This window comes from Gigantopelta aegis, chromosome 2, assembly GCF_016097555.1.
Source record: "Gigantopelta aegis isolate Gae_Host chromosome 2, Gae_host_genome, whole genome shotgun sequence".
Lineage (NCBI taxonomy): Eukaryota > Metazoa > Mollusca > Gastropoda > Neomphalida > Peltospiridae > Gigantopelta > Gigantopelta aegis.
The window spans coordinates 14,299,910-14,326,603 of NC_054700.1; the positions used below are offsets into that span (position 1 = coordinate 14,299,910).

A 26,694-nucleotide genomic window follows, 5' to 3' on the forward strand; every position below is an offset into this window, starting at 1 on the left:
ATAGCCGATGATTAATAAATCAATGTGTTCTAGTGGTGTCGTTAAACAAAATAAACTTTTTAACCTTCGTGGTGTGGTGCGTGAGCGATCTGAAAAATAGAACTTCTTGTACTTTGTCGCATGATCCAAGTCGGCCTTGAACTGAAATAGATATTGAATGTGTAACAGCTGTGAACAGCACGATTGCTTGGCGATCATTTATTAATTACATCACGCGTCATTAATTCTTATGGCAGTCTGTGTGCAAAATTGGTTCAATCAGAAGGAGTCTGACGTTTAAAACAAATTGCCTTCTAAAATTGCGCTTCTTGTCCCCAGGCCCCAGTTGTTGTTGTTGTTGTTGTTGTTGTTGTTTTTAACTCAGCGGCATACTTTTCAATAGGAAAGAAGGAAGGAAGGAAATGTTTTATTTAACGACGCACTCAGCACATTTTATTTACGGTTATATGGCATCAGACATATGGTTAAGGACCACACAGATATTGAGAGAGAAAACCCGCTGTCGCCACTTCATGGGCTATTTTCGATTAGCAGCTAGGGATTTTTTTTTATATACACCATCCCACAGTGAGGATTGCACATACCACGGCCATTGTTACACCAACTGAGTCCATCGACGGGGATCGATCCTAGACCGACCGCACATCAAGCGAACGCTTTACCACTGGGCTACGTTCAACCCCTTTCACCAATAGAGCCGTTTTTGGATCATAGAAATCAGACATCCTACGCATTTGTGGTCATCCTGATGTTGCTGATACCACGAAATGCATTCCATATTTATAAAAGTGCACGTACCTCTGAGAAGTAAGGGTCATGGAGACGAGCTCTAGTCGACTTTTAAACGGTATTCAGTGTTCGAAATTAGCGGTATCCCGATATCCCGGAGATACCAGAATTTAATTTTGGATACCAGACTTCAATAACCTAGTATCCCACTGGGATACCATATAATAATGTTCGGGGTTTTTTTAATCCTGCGTTGGGGTTTTTTTTTCCGCTGAAACAATGAAAGTTGTCATTTACTGCCTGGTGAAGTTAAATAACAGTATTTTCGAGCTCGTACCCAGTCTAATGCTATGCCGTAACAATATCTTCCCAACTCATACCCTGTCTAATGCTACCCTGGATGTTTCCTCCCTTCAAATGTTATTTGAGATATTGATTCCACATCTGCAGAAAATTGATATAGGTAGGTTTATCATTAATAATGTCAGAAAAATGTATAGATAACTACTAAATTTTAATTTATGTCCGTATTACTAAAAAAAAAGATGCCGTTTGATTGCGAATTTCACGAATTCCGTGATTTCGATTGTAGCGTAGCAATAAACTGGGAATGAGAACAATGTTTTCCAACTTTGTTACGATGTTATTTATGAATTCCATTTAAGTGTGTGGACATGCTTGAAACCTTCGTGGTATATGAGCATGACATAATTATCCGCTCTGCACATTTAAGTGGGATACTAAATTCTCAGGCGGGATACCAGCTTTTGAAATGTTACTATCCAACTGGGATACTGCCCAAAATTATAAATCTCAAACACTGGTATTTCCCCGTTTCAACGACATAGACTCTTTGTTTCACTCTATTGTAACTTTATCCAGATGTGGTAAAGCGCTCGCTTGATGCGCGGTCGGTTTGGGATTGATCCCCGTCAGTGGGCCCATTGGGCTATTTCTCGCTCCAGCCAGTGCACCACGACTGGTACATCAAAGGACGTGGTATGTGCTATCCTGTCTATGGGATGGTGCATATAAAAGATCCCTTGCTGCCAATCGAAAAGAGTAACCCATGAAGTGGCGACAGCGGATTTCTTCTTTCAATATCTGTGTGGTCCTTAACCATATGTCCGACGCCATATAACCGTAAATGTGTTGAGTGCGTCGTTAAGCAAAACATTTCCTTCCTTCCTTCCATTTCTTAGGAACCGTAGTTGTGTTGTTGTTGTTGTTACAGTGTGAAAGGGATTTTTTGTTGTTTTTTCTTTGTTTGTGTGGGGTTTTTTGGTTTGGGTAGTTTTTTTTAGGGGGGGGGGGTTGGTGGGGGGTGCGGGGTCTAAGACATCTACTTTCTACTTTTATTGCTTTTACGGCGGTGACAGAAAGACTATATAGTCCGACAGATTAATAGATACGCCATATAACCGTAAATAAAATGTGTTGAGTGCGTCGTTAAATACATTTCCTTCCTTCCTTTATCCAGATGTGTTACCTGGTTGTAGATTGACCAAACATAGTGTAGATTTTCACGGGTTGAAACTAGGGTCTGCGATTTTAAAAATGCTTGGTATAATGTTTGTCTCTAGTCCCATTATTCATCGGTGAGGAACTAGGTGGCTTTGAAAATAACCTTCGTTACATAATCCTGTGAATAATATAGTACCACTGACACTGACTACCACCACCACCACCACCACCACCACCACCACCACCCACTCCTACCCTCACCACCCATTCCCCACCCTCACAATGTGGATTTGCGCCTGTCTGAAGTGTGATCAAACTTTAGTAAGGCGACACTACATTTAAAGACACGCCCTCCCCCATCCTTCACCCTCTGTAAAACGATCAAACTTTATTTAGACGACACCACCTTTAAAGACACCCCTACCCCCTATTCTCGATCCTTCCAATGTGGATTTGCTCCTGTTTGCAGTACGATCAAGTCACCAAATTTAGAGACGTACTTCTTGTAGCTGTCTGAAGTCATTAGGAATTACTTCGTGTTAAATTATTATGTGGGGTCTTGGGAATGTAGTGTATTTCTGAAATTATCGCGTGGCTTTATTATTACGTCTAGGCACAAAGTGATCGACCTTTCATGTTTTACAATATATTACGTATCCAACCATTCCTCCAACATGTCACCCACCGCGCCGTTCCTTCCCCCATTCTGTAACGCAACACTTGTATTATATTAAACAATAATGTTTTCATATACATCGCTAGTGTCTTATCTTACAGTGGCTTAAAATCGAAGCATAAGCGTATGAGACGGGGGTACAGGGGGGCAAAACCTCAAATTCGCCCAGAAATTATACAGATATTCTGGCCAAATGTGCTAACCTGAGATCTTTTTATCATGTATTCCCATCATTCCACCCTTACAATTGGTTGTAATTAATGTAAAGATGCGTAGAGATTCGTTTGCAACCTGTTAATATGTTAATATGAATAGATGTTGTTACGCAGATTCGGGCATTTTCGTTTAATTCGGGCAAAAGCCAGCCTGCCCCTTCTCCCCCCCCCCCCCCCCCCACTACAAAAATGAGAGCTCGTACGCCTATGAATCGGAAGGAGATGTTAAACGAGCACATCAGAGAAATGGTGTGTTACGTTTTCGTTTTGTGTTGTTTGGTTGTTTTTACTGTGTGTGTGTGTGGGGGGGGGGGGGGGGGTGTTGAAAGTTGTTATTAGGAGCGGGCTAATTTTTGTGTATTCGTGGGTGTTTTTTTATTCAATGTTGGGGGAATTGTGGTATTTACCGATTCCGAGGCTCTATATTTGTTTCTGATGTTGGGGAATGGGGTTGCTGTTTTGTTATTGTTCTTTAAAGACGTCTAAATCCGGCTGAGAATAAGAAACACGTGGGTTTATTATTGTTGTTTTCTTGTTGTTTGGGTTTGGTTGTTGAGTTGACGTTTTTTTTTTTCACTAGAAAAAAACACAGATATTATTGTGTCTTTTTTTAAATACTTAAGTAATGAATGTATACATATATATACATACATACATATATAGCTACATTGCAAGAGCTTAATCTTGTGCATCCTGAATTTCCTTAAAGAGATTGGGACACGAATTTAGCGTTGGTGGATTTTTTTCTAAATAGAGTTGTCGATGGGTTACTCGTAGGGGGTAAATCTTGCGTATTTGTTATCGAGACTTCAATCACATTATCTTATCAACAGTCTGGGGTATACTCTGACCTGCTCAACCCGACTTCAATCGAACGGAATCCGCGACTTTCCCCGTTTAACTGCGGACACCGTTGAAGTGTCGGGTGTTGTTGGAGCAACCATAGACTGGAATCTCTTAGCTAATGACTAAGTTTAATCTCTGAAGGCATCTCGCTTCTTTTTTTTCTTTTTTGTTAATAAGACCACCAGGAGGCGACCTGTGAACCCGCGATTTGAGGCTGACATATCATGGCCATGCTAACAAGGAAACATCGATCTGCGAACTTTGAAGACCCAGATGAGGTTTTTTTGTCGACTTGACAACAAATTACTTTGCTTTTCGAGCCACAAGTGATGATCTCTACAGACCGAGTGACATGTTGCAGGGCCTTATCTGCGGGGGAGGGGGGGGGCAAGCTGACGAGGGGGGTGACAGTACCCAGTTCTGTCATGTTCAACAGCATTCAGTTACAATACCTAAGGGAAGTAGGGAAGTAAACCTCTATTAGCTACCCTTATCCTCTGAAGATTCAGGCGTGTCTACCATGGGCATGAATTCTGATCTGCGCCAGAATAGCCGACAGGGACAGAACCAAACAAAGATGCCATATATTTGTAGCATTGGATATATGTGGCAGTGCTAGATTAACTGTAGCCATTGTCTTCCGCGGATGCATATATAAAAGATATTTTAATTTGCTGCTTATAACTATTGCTAGAAGTAGTCTATGTGGCGACTATAGGTTTCCGCTTTCAGACTAATGTATTATCGGCCCTAGACGGACATTCCATAAGCCGATTTCGTGTCAGGAACGTTATGCTTGAATGTAAGTGGATTTAAGCAGTGATTATATATATATATATATATATATATATATATATATATATATATATATATATATATATATATATATATATATATATATATATATATATACACACACACACACACACTCATGGGACCAAGACAAATGTCCGGTTTTAAGAGGAATCCGGTTTAGTGAGGTTAAGTTCTGTCCTGTCCTGGTTTTTAGAAAGGGACTCTGTAAAACATCCGGTTTTGATGGAATTCTGATTGACAGAGGGTCCGGTCTTGAGAGTTTTCACTGTATATATATAATATTATACTCTTCAAAAAAACAGTAGAGGAACCTGAAATATTAATGTTAATATCAACTATTAGAACGAACATACGTTTTGACCACAGACATCCTAGTAAAGAACGTTCAGGTCTGTTTATCAACACACCGAAACACATTTCATAGTTTGCACGTGTATCATGCAGTTGTCCCGTACACGTGCGTGGGGTGTCATTCTCAATTTTGACAATTGCCAGGAAGGTCGATTAATCACTGTGGAACATTATTTCTGTCAATCTTTTTAATTCTGTTGATCATACAGTTTTTATTGTTTTGTTTTTAGTCATTTTTATTGTTTGAATTTTGCGATTTGCTGATAAAAAATGTCAACTTTCAACTTTTACTTTTGACCCCAATCGTCCTTCAAGATCTTTGGTGGTCATAAAAACCTACTGTAATACTGAACTACCGGTTGTAATGTTTGCCCAATTAATCCACTATTATCATATAACCATTCCCCATAGTGCCTTCGATATATTTGTGTGGTGATGTACTGAAATTTGTTGACAATTATAAATATCTAGGTCATATTATATGCAAAAACATGAAAGACGATAAAGACATTAAACGACAGTATAGAGCCCTTTGTGTACGTGCAAACATGTTGTTGCGGCGATTTGCAAAATGTTCAGAATCTGTTAAAACACAATTATTTGTGAGTTATTGTAGTAATTTGTACGCGGGTGCATTATGGGTGAAATTTACGCAGGATACCATGAAGGATCTTAACATATGTTATAATAATGCATACCGATGGATGATCGGACAACGACGACCATACAGTGCCAGCAAGATGTTTGTCAGTTATCGAGTAAAAGGCTTTGGCGCTTTACTTCGCTCAACAGCATATTCGCTGAAGAGCAGAATCGAAACAACTTCAAACGACCTACTTGCCCACCTGCGGTGTACAACTGTGTACGTCAAATCTGTATGTGTAAATCGCTGGCACAAGCTGCTGTATATTATGTAATCAGTTTTGTATGTGATGTTTATATATGTTCTATGGATCTCTGATCTGAAATAAAAATCTATTATTATTATTATTATTAATATACCATACATGTGTGTGTGTGTGTGTGTGTGTGTGTGTGTGTGTGTGTATGTATGTATGTATGTATGTATTGTATTATCATCTTCTATTATATCTGATTCTTCTTTACCTCCTTATCGTTTTCGAAATCTTTTTCCCTTTCATCTCTTTTTCTTTCTCTTTTCCATTTTTCCTCTCTTTTTTTTATTATTATTATTATTATTATTATTCTTGCTTACTTGTTCGTTTGTTGTCTCTTTCTTCTTCTTCTTCTTCTTTTTTTCTTCTTCTTCTTCTTCTTCTTCTCCTCCTTCTTCTTCGTCTTCTTCTTCTTCTTCCTCTCCTCCTTCTTTCTTCTCCTTCGTCTTCTTCTTCTTCTTCCTTCTCCTTCTCCTTCTTCTCCTTCTCCTTCTCCTTCTCCTTCTCCTTCTTCTTCCTTTCTTCTTCTTCCTTCTCCTTCTCCTTCTTCTTCTTCTTCTTCTTCTTCTCCTTCTTCTTCTTCTTCTCCTTCTTCTTCTTCTTCTTCTTCTTCTTCTTCTTCTTTCTTCTTCTTCTTCTTCTTCTTCTTCTTCTTCTTCTTCTTCTTCTTCTTCGAAATCGTCGCCAGTTCTCCTTCCAGTAACGTGGCCTGACGTAGCTCAGTGGTAAAGCGTTCGCTTGATGCGCTGTCTGTCTAAGATTCATCCCCGTCGTTGGGTCCATTTGGCTATTTCTCGTTCCAGCCAGTGCTCCACAAATGGTGTAACAAAGGCCGTGGTATGTATTACCCTGTTTGTGGGATGGTACTTATAAAAGATATATTGCTGTTAATCGAATACAGTAGCGTGGCGGAAGCCTATTTCCTGTCTCATTATATCTGTGTGGTCCTTAACCACATGTGCCACGCCATAAAAACCCTAATTAAAATGTGTTGAGTGCATCGTTAAATTAAACACATTTAGTCTTTTTTTTTCCTCCTGTAATTTCCGTTCGGCAACTTAGTATTATAATGAATTCTCGCGGAACAGAGCAGAACTGTATTACTTGGCTCGTTTGGTTCCGTTTCAATATTTTTCTACATGGTTGAACGTGGATACCTTTAAATGGTTGGAAATACCTTCTGACGCAGTTTCCAGCCATTTCTATGCCTGATTTTGGCAAATGTGCTAATAGATAACGAGGAAAAGCTGAAATCCGCAAATTGTGAGCTTGACTTATAATCGGTGACCTTTTGACCTCTGATGATCTACTTTTGTGGTTCATTTGCATATTATGATATGTAATCCTTAGAGGGTTTCAAAACACACATTTTGAGTGGTGAATTATTAAGATAGGGTGATTCTAAGGAAAGTTATTCCAAATTAAGTTTCCCCTACTCCCAAAATTTGCTTCGGGATTTTTTTCGCACACTATTCAGTTTTCAGGGTGAAAATGACAGAAAGCTACTCGATACGGAAGGCTATCACCTCATTTTATTATCTACATGCATAGAGCTATCAAAAAAAACTATGAGTCTTTGTCCCTCTGGGTGGTACAAAATCATGAAAAATTGGCCTCTGAGACCATTACACAACGGTATCTGAAAGAAATGTTTTATTTAACGACGCACGCAACACATTTTATTTACGGTTATATGGCGTCAAACATATGGTTATAGACCACAGACAGGGTAGTACATACCACGGCCTTTGGTGTATCAGTCGTGGTGCACTGGCTGGAACGAGAAATAGCCCAATGGGCCCACCTGCGGGGACAACGGTATCTGAAGAACATGATACATAACCTGTAGTGAGACAATAGTATACTAGTATTAATACAAATGCAATCAAATAATAGAAGAAGTTTGTTTTGTTTAACAACACCACTAGAACACATTGATTTATTAATCATCAGCTGTTGGATGTCAAACATTGGGTAATTTTATTTAATTTTGACATATAATCTTAGATAGGAAACCCGCTACATTTTTTCCATTAGTAGCAAGGAATTTTTTATATGCATCATCCACCAGATATATAGCACATACCACGGCCTTTGACATACCAGTCTTGGTGCACTGGCTAGAACGAGAAATATCCCAATGGGCCCACCGACGGGGATCGATCCCAAACCGACCGTGCATCAAGCGAGCGCTTTACCAGTGGGCTACGTCCCGCCCCATTCAAATAATAGAGACAGAATGGTATCTCGTCCGCATGTATAGCTTATTAATACCTTACTAATCCCCCCTTCCCCCTCCCCCTCCCCCTCCCCCTTCCCCCCCCCACCCTTCTCATCGCGGACCCGACCCCCACCGCCACCCCGTGAAAGCGATAATCTCCTGGCCATTGTTAACTAAATATAGTCAATAAAAATGTTGATATGCGCAGTTGAAATACTATATTAAAAGTTATCTGCAACTCTGTGCTAACAAGGTTATGTGCAATTTGCAAAGCGATAAAAATGTGCCAATATCCGCGAGGAAGCCAAACAATTTTTTTTTATCATCATTCGCTGCTTTGAGCGTATCAGTTTCATTTATGAGCACTCGACGTGTCTTAATGAACCGACTTCCTCAATCTTCGGACGTAATTGTAACAAACCGGTGTAAAATGAATGAAAGTCGTTGGACGAGTAACCATTGGTCAACCATTTGTTGGTGGAGGGGGGGGGGGGGAGGGGCGGGACGTAGCCCAGTCGTAAAGCGTTCGCATGATGCGTGGTCGGTCTGGGATCGATCCCCGTCGGTGGGCCCATCATCCTGTGCACCACGACTGGTATATCAAAGGCCGTGGTATGTGTTATCCTGTCTGTGGGTTGGTGCATATAAAAGATCCCTTGTTGCTAATCGAAAAAGAGTAGCCCATGAAGTGGCGACAGCGGGTTTCCTCTCTCAATATCTGTGTGGTCCTTAACCATATGTCCGACGCCATATAACCGTAAATAAAATGTGTTGAGTGCGTCGTTAAACAAAACATTTCCTTCCTTCCTTCCATTTCTTAGGAACCGTAGTTGTTGTTTTTTCTTTGTTTGTGTGTTGTTGTTTTGTTTTTGTTTTTTTGTTTTTTGTTTGTTTTTTGGGGGTTTTGTTGGTTTTTTTGTTTTGGGGGGGGGGGGGGTTGATGGGGGATGCGGGGTCTAGGACATCTACTTTCTACTTTTATTCCTTTTTTGGCGGTGACAGAAATACCAGTCCGACAGATTAATAGATACGATTCTGCTTACACTAATAGTTTTTTGGTTTTTTTGTCAAACGTATGTAATGCAACTACATTATTCCACACCGTCATTCACTATTGCATGCATTTCAATACAACTTCTAATAACCCAGAAACGAAACTGTTTTACGTTTTGTTTTTATTTCAGTTTAGTTTTTATCTACTCAAAGCTAATTATCATCTCTTTTTCCGTTGGACCATGATTCAAATCATCTTAGAACTTCGCTCTCCATAATCCAGAATCCGTAAACGTAATTTATCGCATTACGTTCCAGCCAGTGCACCACGACTGGTAGATCAAAGGCCGTGGCGTGTGCTATCCTGTCTGTCTGATGGTGCATATAAAAGATCCCTTGCTACTAATGGAAAAATGTAGCGGGTTTCCTTTCTAAGACTATTTGTTATAATTACCAAATATTTGACATTCAGTAGCCGATGATTAATCGATCAATGTGCTCTAGTGGTGTCGTTAAACAAAACAAAACTTTTGTTTTCATTCCTTTCGTAATTTCCTTCACACGCCTAGGCGATCCATTCCTTTTTTTTTGCTAGAGATATTTCGATCATAGGATCAAACTCCCTCAGTGGACCCATTCTCTGATTGGTGTTTTGCCCGTTCCAACCAGTGCCCCATGGTTGGGATATCAGACTCCATGGTATGTACTGTCCTGTCTGTGGGGAAGTGCATATAAAATATCCTTAGATGCTGAAGAAAAAAGTGCCGAATTTACGGAGTCTGGGTTTTTTTTCTTAAACGCAGGTGTTTAATTCATTGTAAATGTATGACCGGCCTCGGTGGCGTCGTGGTTAGGCTGGTAGGTACTGGGTTCGGATCCCAGTCGAGGCATGGGATTTTTAATCCAGATACCGACTCCAAACCCTGAGTGAGTGCTCCGCAAGGCTCAGTGGGTAGGTGTAAACCACTTGCACCGACCAGTGATCCATAACTGGTTCAACAAAGGCCATCGTTTGTGCTATCCTGCCTGTGGGAAGCACAAATAAAAGATCCCTTTCTGCTAATCGGAAAGAGTAGCCCATGAAGTGGCGACAGCGGGTTTCCTCTCAAAATCTGTGTGGTCCTTAACCATGTGTCTGACACCATATAACCGTAAATTTAAAAAATGTGTTGAGTGCGTCGTTAAATAAAACATTTCTTTCTTTGTAAATGTATGTGTAAGATATAAACAAGCCTTGTAAATTCGGCCCTAGATGTTTGACATGTTTGACATCCATTTGCCGATGATTAAAATACGTCAATATGTTTTAGTTGGTGCTGTTAAACGAAACAAACTTTTAACTTTCGCTCACTGTCGCTGAAATGCAAGGCAGAGACATTTACCGTTAAGCTAACTCTGCTTCTTCCAACTGATAAGGGGCACTTGATGCTTAATAGTTTTCTTCTACCCGTCTTTTTTTAAATATAACACACACACACACACACACACACACACACACAAATATATCACAGCTTGCCAAGCTGCGCAATTGAGACAATTATTCTCGTAGTGGCGGTGCGCACAGCTTCGCGGAATATACATGCAGACCTTCTGTTTCTTAAATTCCGCATTGCTTCGGCGATCCCTTGCCTAAATTACGCCACCAAATTACAGAGCACCATCTTTATTCATGAGAAGTGGCGCACTTAAGTAAACGACCGAGACGGTCCCTTACTATTAAACCAAGCTCTGGCATTGATTTGTTTGATCGACACATCGTATTACATGGATCGTTAGGAAGGATTTGGAGGGAATTCTTGTGTAATTTATTCATTAATTTGGACACTTTCATACAGCCCCCTTATGTCATGTTAGGCTTGCAAGAGACTGAGGCCACGAATGGGAGAGCGGGAGTTAGAGAGTAGTATTTATAAATGGCTCGGCCGGTCGCGTATTCCAAACGTTTAGCTGTGGAGATAGAACTGTACGCGGATAGTCGTGGAGTTTGAATTAATTGGTCGTTAAGAAACATGATTGGATCTTGTTTTTCTTATGATTATAACCGATTTGACAACGTCGTTTGTCGATATTGACTACTGATAGGCGAAATCAGTTTTTCTATAATAAATATTGAATACAAATAATTCTTCAGTATGAAAGATCACATAGGAAGTAAATATTGAATATAAATAATACTTCACTATGAAAGATCACATAGGAAGTAAATAGTGAATACAAATAATACTTCAGTATGAAAGATCACACAGGAAGTAAATAGTGAATACAAATAATACTTCAGTATGAAAGATCATACAGAAAGTAAATATTGAATACAAATAATACTTCAGTATGAAAGATCAGACGGGAAGTAAATATTGAATACAAATAATACTTCAGTATGAAAGATCATACAGAAAGTAAATATTGAATACAAATAATACCTCAGTGTGAAAGATCACACAGGAAGTAAATATTGAATACAAATAATTCTTCAGTAGGAAAGATCACACAGGAAGTAAATATTGAATACAAATAATTCTTCAGTAGGAAAGATCACATAGGAAGTAAATATTGAATATAAATAATACTTCACTATGAAAGATCACATAGGAAGTAAATAGTGAATACAAATAATACTTCAGTATGAAAGATCACACAGGAAGTAAATAGTGAATACAAATAATACTTCAGTATGAAAGATCATACAGAAAGTAAATATTGAATACAAATAATACTTCAGTATGAAAGATCAGACGGGAAGTAAATATTGAATACAAATAATACTTCAGTATGAAAGATCATACAGAAAGTAAATATTGAATACAAATAATACCTCAGTGTGAAAGATCACACAGGAAGTAAATATTGAATACAAATAATTCTTCAGTAGGAAAGATCACACAGGAAGTAAATATTGAATACAAATAATTCTTCAGTAGGAAAGATCACACAGGAAGTAAATATATAATACTTCAGTAGGAAAGATCACACAGGAAGTATATATTGAATACAAATAATACTTAAGTAGGAAAGATCACCGAGAAAGTATATATTGCATACAAATAATACTTCAGTAGGAAAGATCACACAGGAAGTAAATATTGAATACAAATAATACCTCGGTAGGAAAGATCACACAGGAAGTAAATATTGAATACAAATAATACTTCAGTAGGAAAGATCACACAGGAAGTATATATTGAATACAAATAATACTTCAGTAGGAAAGATCAAACAGGAAGTAAATATTGAATACAAATAATACTTCAGTATGAAATATCACACAGGAAGTTAAATTTAATGTGTTGAATATTGCTATAAAATACGTATAAAAATGTTCATGAATAATTAATTTTTATATAATCATATTTCGTATATAATGAATTTTTATTATTATATATTATCGCATTAATATATGTTGATAGACAGTTAACGTTTGTTTTGTTTAACGACACCACTAGAGTTTTAATGATCAAGTATAGAAATAACAATGTATGTAATATATTTATAACAATATAGTAGATTTTACACACACACACACACGCACACACACACGCATGTACGCACACACAGACATTTATATGCACAAACACACTCACAAACACGATCACACAAACACACAGACACGTAAACACGGACACATACATACCAACATACATACCCAAACACACAACCATTATTTCCATCATAACCACGACGCCACGGCCTATACCCCACACTATATTAAAACACAGCAGAACACATCACTCATAAACATATACATATTTTAACACTTTTACTCAACTACTTAAATCGGTATCTTGGGGTTTGTTGAAGCGGGGTTTTTTTTACATGTTTTAGGTCTTATATTTTAATACTACTACTGGGTTTATTGTTGTTGTTGTTTTCAATATGAACAATATATTACAGTTACGGTGGTAAACTTTTTCGTGTGTATGTGTTTAAATATATAAAAATAAATCCCTTCCAATTTATTTACTGGGATATTTTTATTTGTTTTAAATCAAACAGTCTGTAATGTATTGGCTGTTTCGATTCTTACCTTATAGTATTTCATAAACATCACACTTAAAGGGTCATTCCTGAGTTTGCTGCAATATTTAAGATGTTATCGACTAATAGAGACTTTGTAACGATTGTAATAACATATCAAATATATTTTTCTGGCTGTATATATTAGTGGCTGTATATTAAACGTGTTTCTGATCGTTCTAATATTTGTACTAGGTTAAATTTCGTTTTATTTCCTAAAGTATATTTTTTCGTATGTACGAAATTATTTGAAAACAAAATCCAGTTTGGGCTTCTTACAAATATTAAGACGACCAGAAACAAATTGAATATACATACACTGATATTCTAAACAAGAAAATATATTTAATATGTAAGTTTATTCGTGGAAATATTTTATTAGTCGGAAACATCTTACAATGTACCGGCCTCGTTGGCGTCGTGGCAGGCCATCGGTCTACAGGCTGGTAGGTACTGGGTTCGGATCCCAGTCGAGGCATGGGATTTTTAATCTAGATACCGACTCCAAACCCTGAGTGAGTGCTCCGCAAGGCTCAATGGGTAGGTGTAAACCATTTGCACCGACCAGTGATCCATAACTGGTTCAACAAAGGCCATGGTTTGTGCTATCCTGCCTGTGGGAAGCGCAAATAAAAGATCCCTTGCTGCTAATCGGAAGAGTAGCCCATGTAGTGGCGACAGCGGGTTTCCTCTCAAAATCTGTGTGGTCCTTAACCATATGTCTGACGCCATATAACCGTAAATAAAATGTGTTGAGTGCGTCGTTAAATAAAACATATCTTTCTTTCTTTCTTACAATGCAGCAAACTCAGGAATGTCTCTTTAATGGAGAGTACACCAAAACACATGTTCACCATTGCAGTTGAATGACAACTCCGGCACATATAAATATTATTTAATAATTATGTTACACTGGTTGACAGTACAAAAGAATATAGGGTTTTTTTACTCGCCATAAACCAACTCATTTTATTTGCTTGGCAGTTCCCCAACATAATGCATATAAAATAGACCTATATATTTAGAGGATGCCCCTCCCCTCCCCTCCCCTCCCCCTCCCCCTCCCCTGTGGAGCAATAAGTGATCATGAACTCATTGGGTATTTACCATCTCCATGATTAGTAATACGAAAGGCATTGGTATGTGCTGTCCTGTCTGTGGGAACGTGCGTATAAAAGATCCATTGATACTAAATACAAAACGTAGTGTGTTACTTGAAGTATCTCTGGAGACAACGTTTTACAATGATCAATTGTTTGACATACAACAGGCGATAAGGAGTGTGCCGTAGCCCAGTGGTACAGCGCTCGCTCGATGCGCTGTCGGTCTGGGATCGATCCCCGTCGGTGGGCCCGTTGGGCTATTTCTCGTTCCAGCCAGTGCACCACGACTGGTATATCAAAGGCCGTGTTATGTACTACCCTGTCTGTGGGATGGTGCATATAAAAAATCCCTTGCTGCTAATCAAAAAGAGTAGCCCATGAAGTGGCGACAGCGGGTTTCCTCTCTCAATATCTGTGTGGTCCTTAACCATATGTCTGACGCCATATAACCGTTAATAAAATGTGCTGAGTGCGTCGTTAAATAAAACATTTCCTTCAAATAGGCGATGATTAATTATCAATGTGTTTTAAATAAGGAGAGAACAGACAGTTATCTCCACATATTTATAATGAATGTGGAACGTTCATTTAAAACAAATATCGCAAAAATATTATGTCCAGATTTCTTAATAAAAGGTTATCCACAATAAATGATATACACATACTGTACATGTAATATAGACAATCAATCCGCGATGAGCGATTAAATTCTTTAAAACCAAAATCCAAACACAATATAAATAATAAGAATAATATTTTTTTAAACACACACACACACACATACGCGCGCGCGCGCGCACAAATAACTCATTTAACACCCACCCACCCACCCCCCCACCCCTCCCCCAAAAAGAGAAGAATATAGGTGTTTGAACATAGCTACGTTATAGTGAAATTAATTAGTGGTAATTTATTAATAGCATATTGTTAAAGATGTAATCTTTACATTTATAGGTAAAACGTTTTGGCCAATTTGCATTATTTATACAAATCCTGTAAACAAAACTCCTTAACCATTACACCACTGAGGCTAAAAGTGTGTTTTGTTTAACGACACCTCTAGAGCACTATCGGATATCAAACATTTGGTAATTTTGACATATAGACTTGACTTAGAGAGGAAACCCGCTAAGTCTTGTTTCCATAAGTAGCAAGGGTTCCTTTATATGCACCATCCCATAGACAGGATAACACATACCACGGCCTTTGGTATATATATATATATATATATATATATATATATATATATACCAGTCATGGTGCCATGGCTGGAACGAGAAATAGCCCAATGGGCCACAGACTAACCACTGAGGCTAAAACATGATCATCGACCCACGTCCATGGATGACAAACCCACGAAACAGGACCACAGCTGGTTGATGTCTCATAACACGATTATCCAGGTTTCCTGAAGGTGGTATTTTACACTTGACAAGGAAAACGTTGCCATCTTTCCATTCAATGCCCAACTTAAATTATTCGATTGTATGGTTTTACCTATTGCTTTATACGGATGAATCTGTCCTGCATAGAAAATTGTATAGCAAATATTACCATTGCCGACACCCCATTATATATGGTATGGAGAACTTGGATGCTTCCCGGTAGATATAACAGTACGATTATGGGAAGCAGTCCAATATTAGTTGTACAGAATGTTATTGAATGATATAATACACATTTTTATGTCACAAATGGTAGCTTTTATAAAACAATTTTAGATAATATTGGTTGCACATACATATGGCTTCATTGTTGAAAATGTTTATTTCAACGAGAACTCATAGACCAGTCATTTGACACTTCATCGAAAGCATCTTGTTACAAAATATTTAAAAGCAGTATAGCATTCGAAAATTATTTAAATTTATTAGAAAAAAAAACATTGGTGCCCATTGTTACGTTTTAGAGTATATCTTCCAATAGAGACAGGTAGATGGATACGTAAACCATTACATGATAGATTGTGTTTTTTTACACTAACGACATCGGAGAGGAATTCCATTATATTTTTACATTGCCCATATTTTAACCAATTCAGACTTCAATATATACCGAAATATTATCGATCCAAACCAAACACATATAAATTTCACGAATTATTTAATTGTAAAAAAACTGGTGTCCTCCGAAAACTTGCAATATTTTGTAAAACATACATGAATACTTTCAAGCCCTCCGGCTCACTAGCTTTATTGTATTATTATTGTGTATGCAAACCCAAACCAATTATTTATAATTATATTCCCACTTATGTGAATAGTTTTACTCTGTCATCTTGTTAAAAAGTGTGAATTGTTGTATTATATATTGTTCCTCATATGCCGTGGATTACGGCCTGAGAGAAATAAATGTTCAGTTCAGTTCAGTGACAAATTAGCAATTAGCTATTTCTCTCGCTTCGCAGACATTTAAACATTATGTAACTTATTTTCCGACACTTCGGCAAACAACTCACCCAGACCCGTGACGAGTTCAGCCAGACTGAACAGGACAATGTTAAAAAAGGGTGGGGTTTTTTAACGACACTACTAGAGCACATTGATTTATTAATCGTCGGCTATTGGATGTCAAACATTTGGTAATTTTGACGTAGTCTAAAGAAAGGAAACCCACTACATTTGTTCCATTAGTAGCAAGGGATCTTTTATATGCACCATCCCATAGACAGAATAGCACATACCACGGCCACTGATATGTCATTGGCGGTGCACTGACTGGAGCGAGAAATAGCCTAATGGGGCCCGCCGATGGGGAACGATCCTAGACCGACCGCGCAACAATCGAGCACTTTACTAACGGGTTACGTCCCTAAAAGCAGGAGTAAGTGCGGTAGTGATTTACGTGCACGTTCAGAACAAGCTGTTGTAGCACACGCCTGTCATGGGCGCAAGTGCTTGCTCACGCCAACTCTTCTATTCATGGCAAAAAAACAGGGCAATGTTATCTAAGTTGGTTCATACTCTTCACATTAAAGGGACAGTTTGCTGCAACGTTTAAGATGTCATCGACTAACAGAACCTTTTTAACGATTGTAATTACATTAGTGGTTGTATATTAAACGTGTTTCTGATCGTCCTAATATTTTTACTAGGTTAAATTAAATTTTATTTCCTAAAATATAATTTTTTCGTACGTACGAAATTATTTGAAGACAGAATCCAGTGTGGGCTTCTTACTAATATTAAGACGACCAGAAACACATTGAATATACAGACACTGATATTCTAAACAAGAAAATATATTTAATATGTAAGCTTAATCGTAGATATATTTTATTAGTCGGAAACATCTTACAATGCAACAAACTCAGGAATGTCCCTTTAAATCAAATGACACCAGTCAAACAGTTCGCGAACGTTAGCGTCCCTCGCTATCGCTGAATCCAAAACTGGGCTCAGATCAGCCGGACAGACATTTTAATACAGAAACCATAGAAATAGCGAACGTTGGAGTTGCTCGCATTTGCTGAACGCAGCCCAAGGAAACGCTGAATCGATTATTCCTTTAGGAATGGCGTAACACTCAGTAACTATAGTAGTGTCGGATTTTTTTTTTTTAAACTGATTTTCGTTGATTATTTCTTTCATATTAAACTGACAAGTAAATATTTTGTAAATATCTATTTAATGATACTCTACCTAATTTAGCATTTACCTGTTTGGGCTCTCATTGATGTACAAGGTGGTGTTTACTCTTGAAATTTAAATAAATATGTCAGTAAACAGGATATTTGTTACCTTTATTGGAACAGACTATAACACGTTTTGATAATATGTGTCAATTCCATTTACCCTTAAATAAACTTTTTATTTAAAACTGCAAGTTAACTGATTATTTTGAATTGCAGCATAAATTATTAATTATGACTAGCATATTTAGTGAATATAAATACATTAGAAATTTACACAATCTTGCAACCACTTAAAGGTGCTATATTAGAAGTTATATGTGAGCATCTGTTAGTGACAAAGATTCTCCAATAAAAATTTCTTTTCTACTAGTAGATAAAATTATTTCTTATAATCATTTATGGACATATAGTTAAAGGTGTAGTCTTTAAATGTTAAAGCAAAACTTAATAAAAACATGATTTGAAATAGCTGTCATTATGCAACTTTGAGATAGCACCTTTAATACCGGTATAATAGATCACAAACTCAGAATAGTTCTTGACAGTTTTGCTCAAAAGTTACTTATAAATGTCTCTACAAATATTTAGTTTTGGAGAGGGATAGGGGTAAACCCTCATCAGAAACGGTCCCTCACATATTGTAACAGCAATGAAACTGACACGTCTTGACCAAAATTTGTTATAGTCTGTTCTAATAAAGTACACAAATTACCTGTTTACCGACATCTTTCTTTTAATTTCAAGAGTAAACACCACCTTCTACATCAATGAGAGCCAAAACAAGTAAATGCTAAATTAGGTAGACTATCATTAAATAGATATTTACAAAATATTTACTTGGCTGTTTAATATGTAAGAAATAATCGACGAAAATCATTTTTATTTTATTTCCGACAGTACTTTAGTCAGGGAGCCCAACAGGCTGGCTAAAATTAAATAATTGAGAAATTACACTTGACCGTGTTATAATAATTTATGATTGCCTCTTCTCGATTTGCATACATCTCATTATCATAATTTGTGTTCATGTGGTTACATTGTCATCGTCTCCATTAGCCTAGTAGACGGTAATACAATTATGTACATGATGGCATGCTTTGAAGTTATGTCATATCTCTGTAAGAATCTGAATATTTCCATAGCTTTTCTTACTTTTATTCTCATTATAGTAATTTATAATTGCCTTCTGTTGAAAATCTGATGTTCCTGTAATCGTAGACGTAGTTTTTCGTAAGGAGGTGTGTCTTCTGTTTTGTTTGCGTTTGTTTCATAGTTTTGTTTGTTTTGATTGGTTGTAGAGGGCTGTAGCCCAGTGGTATAGCGCTCGCTTGATGCGCAGTCGGTTTGGGATCGATACCCGTCGGTGGGCCCATTGGGCTATTTTTCGTTCCTGTCAGTGCACCACGACTGGTACATCAACGTCATACCGCGGGAAATTAAAAAAAAATTCGCCGCGCGCTCTGACCAGAGACCAGAAATTTATTTTGTTTTGCCTTATCTTTACTAAATCCATGAACCATTAGTGCATCTAACAAGTGTAGGTGCACATTCCATACACTGTTATAAGAGGGCCAAGTGCCTTTCATATGCTGATTGAAAGAAATAAGGGATCACACAAATCGGTAACAGCAAATACAGCTGTAACCAAAACCCTCATCCCATATGGTGTCTTAAGGTGACCGTGTTACTGGAGGTCAGTTCAACACTACTGACGTTCAATCCCACATTACAACTTTGTATGAAATAAACAGTGAATTACATTTGGTCTACAATCCCAGGTGTTCCCGTATGTCTTTCCAATAGGGTTTCCACCATCTTCATAAATCAAGGCTAATATTCGTTCCTCGTATTCAGCCTTGATACATGTAGTCAAGATTACTGATATCCACTACTAGCGCCCTCTATTGAAAGAACATTTGTAGCACCGATTACGTCCCTTACACGATGACATCGCTGACCAATCACATCATCGGTAACGTGTCAATCTTGAAAGCAATATCAAAAATTAACCGCCGGACGCTGACGCTGCCATCTTTGTTTACAATAACAAGGAAATCTATAAGGAGCGTTGCGATTCGTTGCAATAAGATCTCATCGCATCCAATGAAATTTAAGCATTTTGTGGCACGATTTCTTGACGATATGTATCAAGGCTGAATACGAGGAACGAATATTAGCCTTGATTTATGAAGATGGGTTTCCACGAGTACTCTAATACTCGGGCAAGGGCTGAGTCTAGCAAGACTCGAGTCCGTTCGCAGGACTCGAGTACCCGTGCAAAGCATATAATAGAATAGGATAACACATTAATGTGACTATATTCAATTAAGGTTCAAGCACCGTGCAAGGACGAACATTCTTATTTAATTATATGTTTACGTCATTTTGCCATATGCTTGCCGCCGGTTACATCACAGTGCTATGAGAATGTGTGCAATGCAATACAATACAATGGCATGATTTGGCATCCATGTTCAGCACTGGAATTAAGATGCATAATGCTATTTTACTTTAGTCCTTTGCACTGTGTTTTTATTTAACTCTTGAATTTTTATATTGATGTTGATCATCACTTTATTTGTTTGCATTACCAAAGTTTGACACCGATGTATTTTTCGTGCTGGGGTGTCGTTAAACATTCATAGTTTCATTATGCCTTTGTCTCAACATCATCTAGTGTAAGTGTCGGGTACTTGGGTCCGGGTCGAGTTTAACCTTCGAGTACCCGAGTCCAATATTTTTGACTCATGGAGGCCCTACTTTCTATCAGTATACATTTCGATCATATGCGGGAGCATGCTGTCGTCTCAGTTCATAAATAACACGCTCAACTATTCTCCCTTTCCTTCAACAGGTGCAAAAAAACCACCGAGAACCATAACCACAATTAATGGCATCTTGATGTTCTGTTGGTAAACTTGTGCCCAATCTGTAATGTTATTATTCGTTTTTGGATATATACAAACAGACCGGGCAACAGTTTTTTCCAACCGAACATCTAGATTATGTATGTTCTATATCATTCAAACCTACGTTTAGAGACGATGCGCATTTTTACCCCTGGAAATCTGTGTTGTGCTAACCTTCATATTTACTCATCACTTTCGACACTTCTAATAATTATACTTTATAGCTTCCCTAATTCGTTCCTCAGTGACGCCCATCCAATAAATAAAAAAAACCACCTGCGCCATTTTATTGGTCCCACAAGCTAATCTAATTCTCCTAAACTGTACTTTCCGTCTCACCTAGTATTTCATTCGGTTTTCAATTTACTTTTTTTCTTTCTCGGTCTCTCTATTTTTTTCTTCTTTTTTTTTCTTTCTCTCTCCTCCGTTTTCGTCCGCTTCATTTTCTTTCCCCTGGAGCGTTGTGAAATAACGATTAGCTTGTATTGCCCTTCTCGGACCGCTGAACAGTATGCCAATAGCCACGGTCTGTCCCTAGCATAGAACGCCCTCTCGCGCCGGTAAGCCTATGTCGAGAGACGCGCCGTCAGAATCGAAACTTCTCGTCAGGAATATACGATACGATTTTTCTGTTTTCTTTGCGCATGACACGTGTGGGTAAAACCACGGATTCGATCGACCACAATCCGGCAAGTTCTGAATATACCGGGATGGGTTGAGTGCGCCGTTTCTTCAAACATAAATCTGTTCGCGGGATATTGATGGAAACGAAAATGTATTTCTAATACATATATATATATATATATAAATTTATACATATAAATTATTGTTTTATATATTTAATTATTCATCTTCATCGCCAAACGTGGATTTCATTTTTTTTGTTCATGAAGTTTTCTAAATTCCTCATCCACCTAGCGGATGTTTACCTGTTGATTCCGTCATCTGACTATGCTGTCAGCGAACTTGATGCACGTGCTAATAATTATGACGTCATTTCCGGTTATTGTGTATAGCATTCCCACGGACGAGCAGAAACTTTTGAATTTAATTCTAAATGACTACAATCCCGGAGCTAGGCCCGTATATAATGCTTCACATACCGTGACTGTTCAGTTTGGCTTGACGTTGACTCAGATCACTGATATGGTAAGTCTTTTTTTATGGTTGCATTTGGTTTAAAACTGTTTTTCTTTTTATGCTTATGTTTTTAATTCCACAGATCGAGTGAGAAGAAAAAAGCAGCACAGACGGCCTCATAAACTTCCCGACGAACAAAAACTTCTTAAAATGTTGTTGGATAAATACAACATATATTCTCGGCCGGTTTACAACGCTTCCAAAACAGTTGTGGTCAAATTTGGACTGACCCTAACGCAGATTTTTGACATGGTAAGATTTTGTTTTTAGTTCAAAACAGGTTCAGGACTTCCTACGGATGTCAAAACCCTCGGACCAGAGTTGGACTTGAACATAAAGGGCCGAAATTACAAAGCTTGTTTTCTTTGTCTTATAAGACCCAATTTACGAAGCCTGTTTTTCTTTGACGCAGGCGCTTAAACGTTATATAGTGCCGAATTTACGAAGCCTGTTTTTCTTTGACGCAGGCGTTTAAGCATTGTAAATATGTGTAGTTACAGGTTTCGTAAATTCGGGGACGGGACGTAGCCCAGTGTTAAAGCGCTCGCTTGATGCGCGGTCGGTTTGGTATCGATCCCCGTCGGTGGGCCCATTGGGCTATTACTCGCTCCAGCCAGTGCACCACGACTGGTATATCAAAGGCCGTGATATGTGTTACCCTGTCTGTGGGATGGTGCATATAAAAGATCCCTTGATGCTAATCAAAAAGAGTAGCCCATGAAGTGGCGACAGCGGGTTTCCTCCCTCAATATCTGTGTGGTCCTTAACCATATGTCTGACGCCATATAACCGTAAATAAAATGGGTTTAGTACGTCGTTAAATGAAACAGTTCCTTCCTTCGTAAATTCGGTTCTATAAATACATGTAATATACACGCGCGTAAGTGAAAAACAAAGACATTCGAAATTCAGACCTATTTTCAGATACCTGCATCTAAGAAAAAATAGGCTTCCTAAATTCGATCAAAGTTGACTAAACAACGGCATGTTAAAATACGAAGACATGTTATGTTTAGTTTGAATGTACCCGTTTGTCTAGCCGGGGTAAACACTAACATCATTATGTCCTGATTCTTTCAACTTTTTGCTAAATTGCTTCCTAATCAGACAGGCTAAATAAGACACTAGAGGTGGTCTTAACAATATTTGCATTGTTAATAAAAAAAAGAAGACCTTTTTAGTGTTAATTATTTTATAGGGTGTTTGAATCACTCTAAATCTTGAAACACATTTTATATACTATTGATTTTAAAGGTTGACGAAAATTTGTTTCACAGCCTTTTTCCACAATCGTATTGTTTTAGCAGTGTCCGAATGGACTATTTTTGTTCTGAAGTTCTGGAATTCGCTTGTATTTTATCATTGTATTGTGTTGCACTGTAGAGTAGTGATGTTCCGATAATTGAGATTGTCAAGCATTGCTCGCAAATCTAATTAAAATTAGCTCCATTATTACATGTGGATCTAACAGCAACCCGTTGCAGCTCATGTCCAGTTGACCTTTCATTCGACCAATCAAAACCTTACTTGCAAAATCATGCCAGTGATTTGAAAATAATTTGAAAACATTCGAGATTATGCCGAGGTTATACGAAATGATTCCAGTGGATTACGAAGTATGCCGGAAACTAATTTCAATATAAAATTTTATATAAAATTCGATTCAAGACCAAAAAAAAAAAACACGTGATGGTATAGCCATAAAATCTGTTTATACCAGTATACAATCCAGAGTTTATTACTGCACTTTTCCCCCTGTTTTTTTCAATGTTGAAATAGACAAACAAGTTCGCCTATTGCATAAATAGTTTTGCCCGATATTTTTAGCTGTATGCTCCCGAATAACGCTATAAAAGGCGAAGTGTAATTGGTCGATATTTAAATTGTTATTTATAGATGAAATGTCACCTGGACATGGGAGTCCACGCAATGCTGTTAGATCTACTGGTACATGTTTCGTAATCGTGTAAAATAGACTATACTATATGATGTTAATTCCCTTCTGCGTGCATATGCGTACGGGCTCCCATTTCTGTGCGCATAGGCGTAGGGGAGGGGTTGTACGCTGGTTTTTGCTCCAATTAAACGAAAATGCCCGAATCTGGGTAACATTTTTTTTCCATATTATCAGTACTGCTAACATGCTATATAGGGTTGCAAACGAACCACTAAGCATTTTCACGTGTATTACAACTAATTTTGCGTGTAGAATAATGGAAATGCATGGTAAAAAGGCCTCCGGTAAGCACATGTTGCCCGAATATCCCTATACTTTTTGTCCGAACTGACGATTTGTTCCAGCACTTCCCTCCCACCAACCCATTTTCGTACGATTGTCTGCACGTGTCATCCTTGGTGATATAATGAATACATTAACGTTTACTATATTTAAATGTTTTTTCTGTTGTTTAATTAGTATTTACTTGGGAAACTTAAAATAAGTTAAAATTATACATTATATAAAGATTATCATGAATTTTTCCAGCAATAATTCAAATTTGGTTTACCTCTCTCGTACTATTTATATTTATTTGTTCGTAGTGTTTGCCATGCAGACAAAACAACTATACTTTCAAAGTGTTTGACCTAAAGAAGCATACGGATTCAAATTCTCCAAAGTATAATGCATATTTAAAAGATTATTGATCGAGAATTGATGCAAACTTATGATCGATCACGAAAGTCCAATCGACTATCAACACTACCGTGGGGTGTATAAATTTATCAATTTAAATTAACCGAATGTGCAATTTCGTATCTCCACATGTTGTTTAATCTGTGTTTAACAAGATGTTTAACAAGATAAAACCTACAGATGCACGGCTTTCTTTGATATTTCCTGGTAAATAAATATCATCTACGATAATTCCATTGGTAGATATCAATTTGATAATAACCCGGTCAAAATGTCTTACCAAGTTGTAGCTGTATCAGAAGCCTAGCTCCCCACCCCATTGCGTGTTGTATGTGGGATGATCTTTTAGTTCAACTGTACTGGCACGTCAGTGCCAACACTGTGCTGACTGGTTTAACAGAAAGGTCATTAGGTCACACGATAACACTGACTTTAGTTAGATCTATTGACAAAGACGCGTGGTTGAAATGACCAGTAAGATCCAATATGAGTTGGATAGTTCCGAATACTATAGTCCGTCTCAACCTCCTACAAAAATATTTTTTTGTAAATAACTTCAGTTTGGTTTGACATAAGAAGAAAAGTGATAGTGTTTTAGAAATAAAATTTAAAAAATATTTAGTTAACAATGGCCAGGAGATTATCGCTTTCACGGGGTGGCGGCGGGGGTCGGGTCCGCGATGAGAAGGGTGGGGGAGGGGGGAGGGGGAAGGGAGGATTAGTAAGGTATTAAAATTAAAAAATACTATTTTTGTGTCCAATTTAGACGATAATCGGCCCAGAAATAAATAACTTGTAGTAAATTACACAGCATGAAAAAAGCGTTACCTGTGGGACGCTGGACTATAGTATATTGTTTGTTCTTAACGATTAGTTCGTGGACCAGAGTTGGTCCAAATTTAAATAATATAGTTCGCTGAGGCCCTATTTCAGCGATAGAAATAAGAAAAAAAAAAATTTGTCCACCGGACAGGTATACCACAAAATCTACTTGTCCGCCAATATTTCTACTTGTCCATCTATGTAGGGCAGGATGTGGATGCAGAAGGAAACCTTGAAGCCCTTGTTTTTCTTTTTAAACCAACTCTTCACTTCAGATTGCACGTGATTTCGTGATTCAGCTGACTACAACAAATTCTAGACTTTTTTACAGTCGCTTCAACACAGAAATAATATTTACTCTTAATTTTAATTAAGTTTGTGATTACCAAAGCCTGTCAAATGACACATTAAAAACATTTTGCACCGGGCCGTAGGAACGATATCTGGAGTTCGGGATGGAAACCTGTATGGTGCGAAGACCAGTCATATTTTTACTTTTATTTTTTTCAGACATGTTCTGATAACAAATCAACAAGAAACCACGTGATCGGGCTTATCTCGCCTTTTCGCGGGTTTTGTTGATCGATCGTAATTTTGTTTTGTCAAACAAAATTATTTTTAAGTAACTTATTTCATAAAATTCACTGCGGAGCTGTATGTAAATATAACTTACACCTGAATAATAAAATAAATTTTAACTAATATGTTTTTAATCTTGGATTAATCCGTCTAACAAGTTTTCCCCAAAATCAAAGGAAAACTGACTTTCATATTTGTGGTAAACAGGCAATTATTTCGTTTTAAACTTAAACAACAAAACAATAAACTTGTTTTTCTCTCTTTTTTTTAATACGAATGGTATCGAATATAATTTCTTGATCAAATAAATTATTCATGTCAGCCGAGACGTTCCGAGTGAGGAATTCGGAATTCAATCGCAACTTCAAGGTCTTCCGAATATTCACGAGCTAAGGAAGGAAGGAAGGAAATGTTTTATTTAACGACGCACTCAACACATTTAATTACAGTTATATGGCATCGGACATATGGTTAAGGACCACACAAATATAGAGAGAGGAAACCCGCTGTCGCCACTTCATGGGCTACTCTTTCCGATTAGCAGCAAGGGATCTTTTATATACACCATCCCACAGACAGGATAGCACATACCACGGCCTTTGGTATACCAGTCGTGGTGCACTGGCTGGAACGAGAAATGGCCCAATGGGCCCA

General features: G+C 37.7%; 1 protein-coding gene across 1 annotated transcript in view; it reads left to right on the plus strand.

Annotated features, from left to right (window-relative positions):
- LOC121381600 (neuronal acetylcholine receptor subunit alpha-10-like) overlaps positions 1–26,694 on the plus strand; it is a 193,454-nt gene that overhangs the window by 62,493 nt on the left and 104,267 nt on the right. The window contains exon 3 of the mRNA XM_041510939.1: positions 22,087–22,256. Coding sequence (XP_041366873.1) covers positions 22,087–22,256 — 170 coding nt within the window. The remainder of the gene's footprint in view (positions 1–22,086; positions 22,257–26,694) is intronic.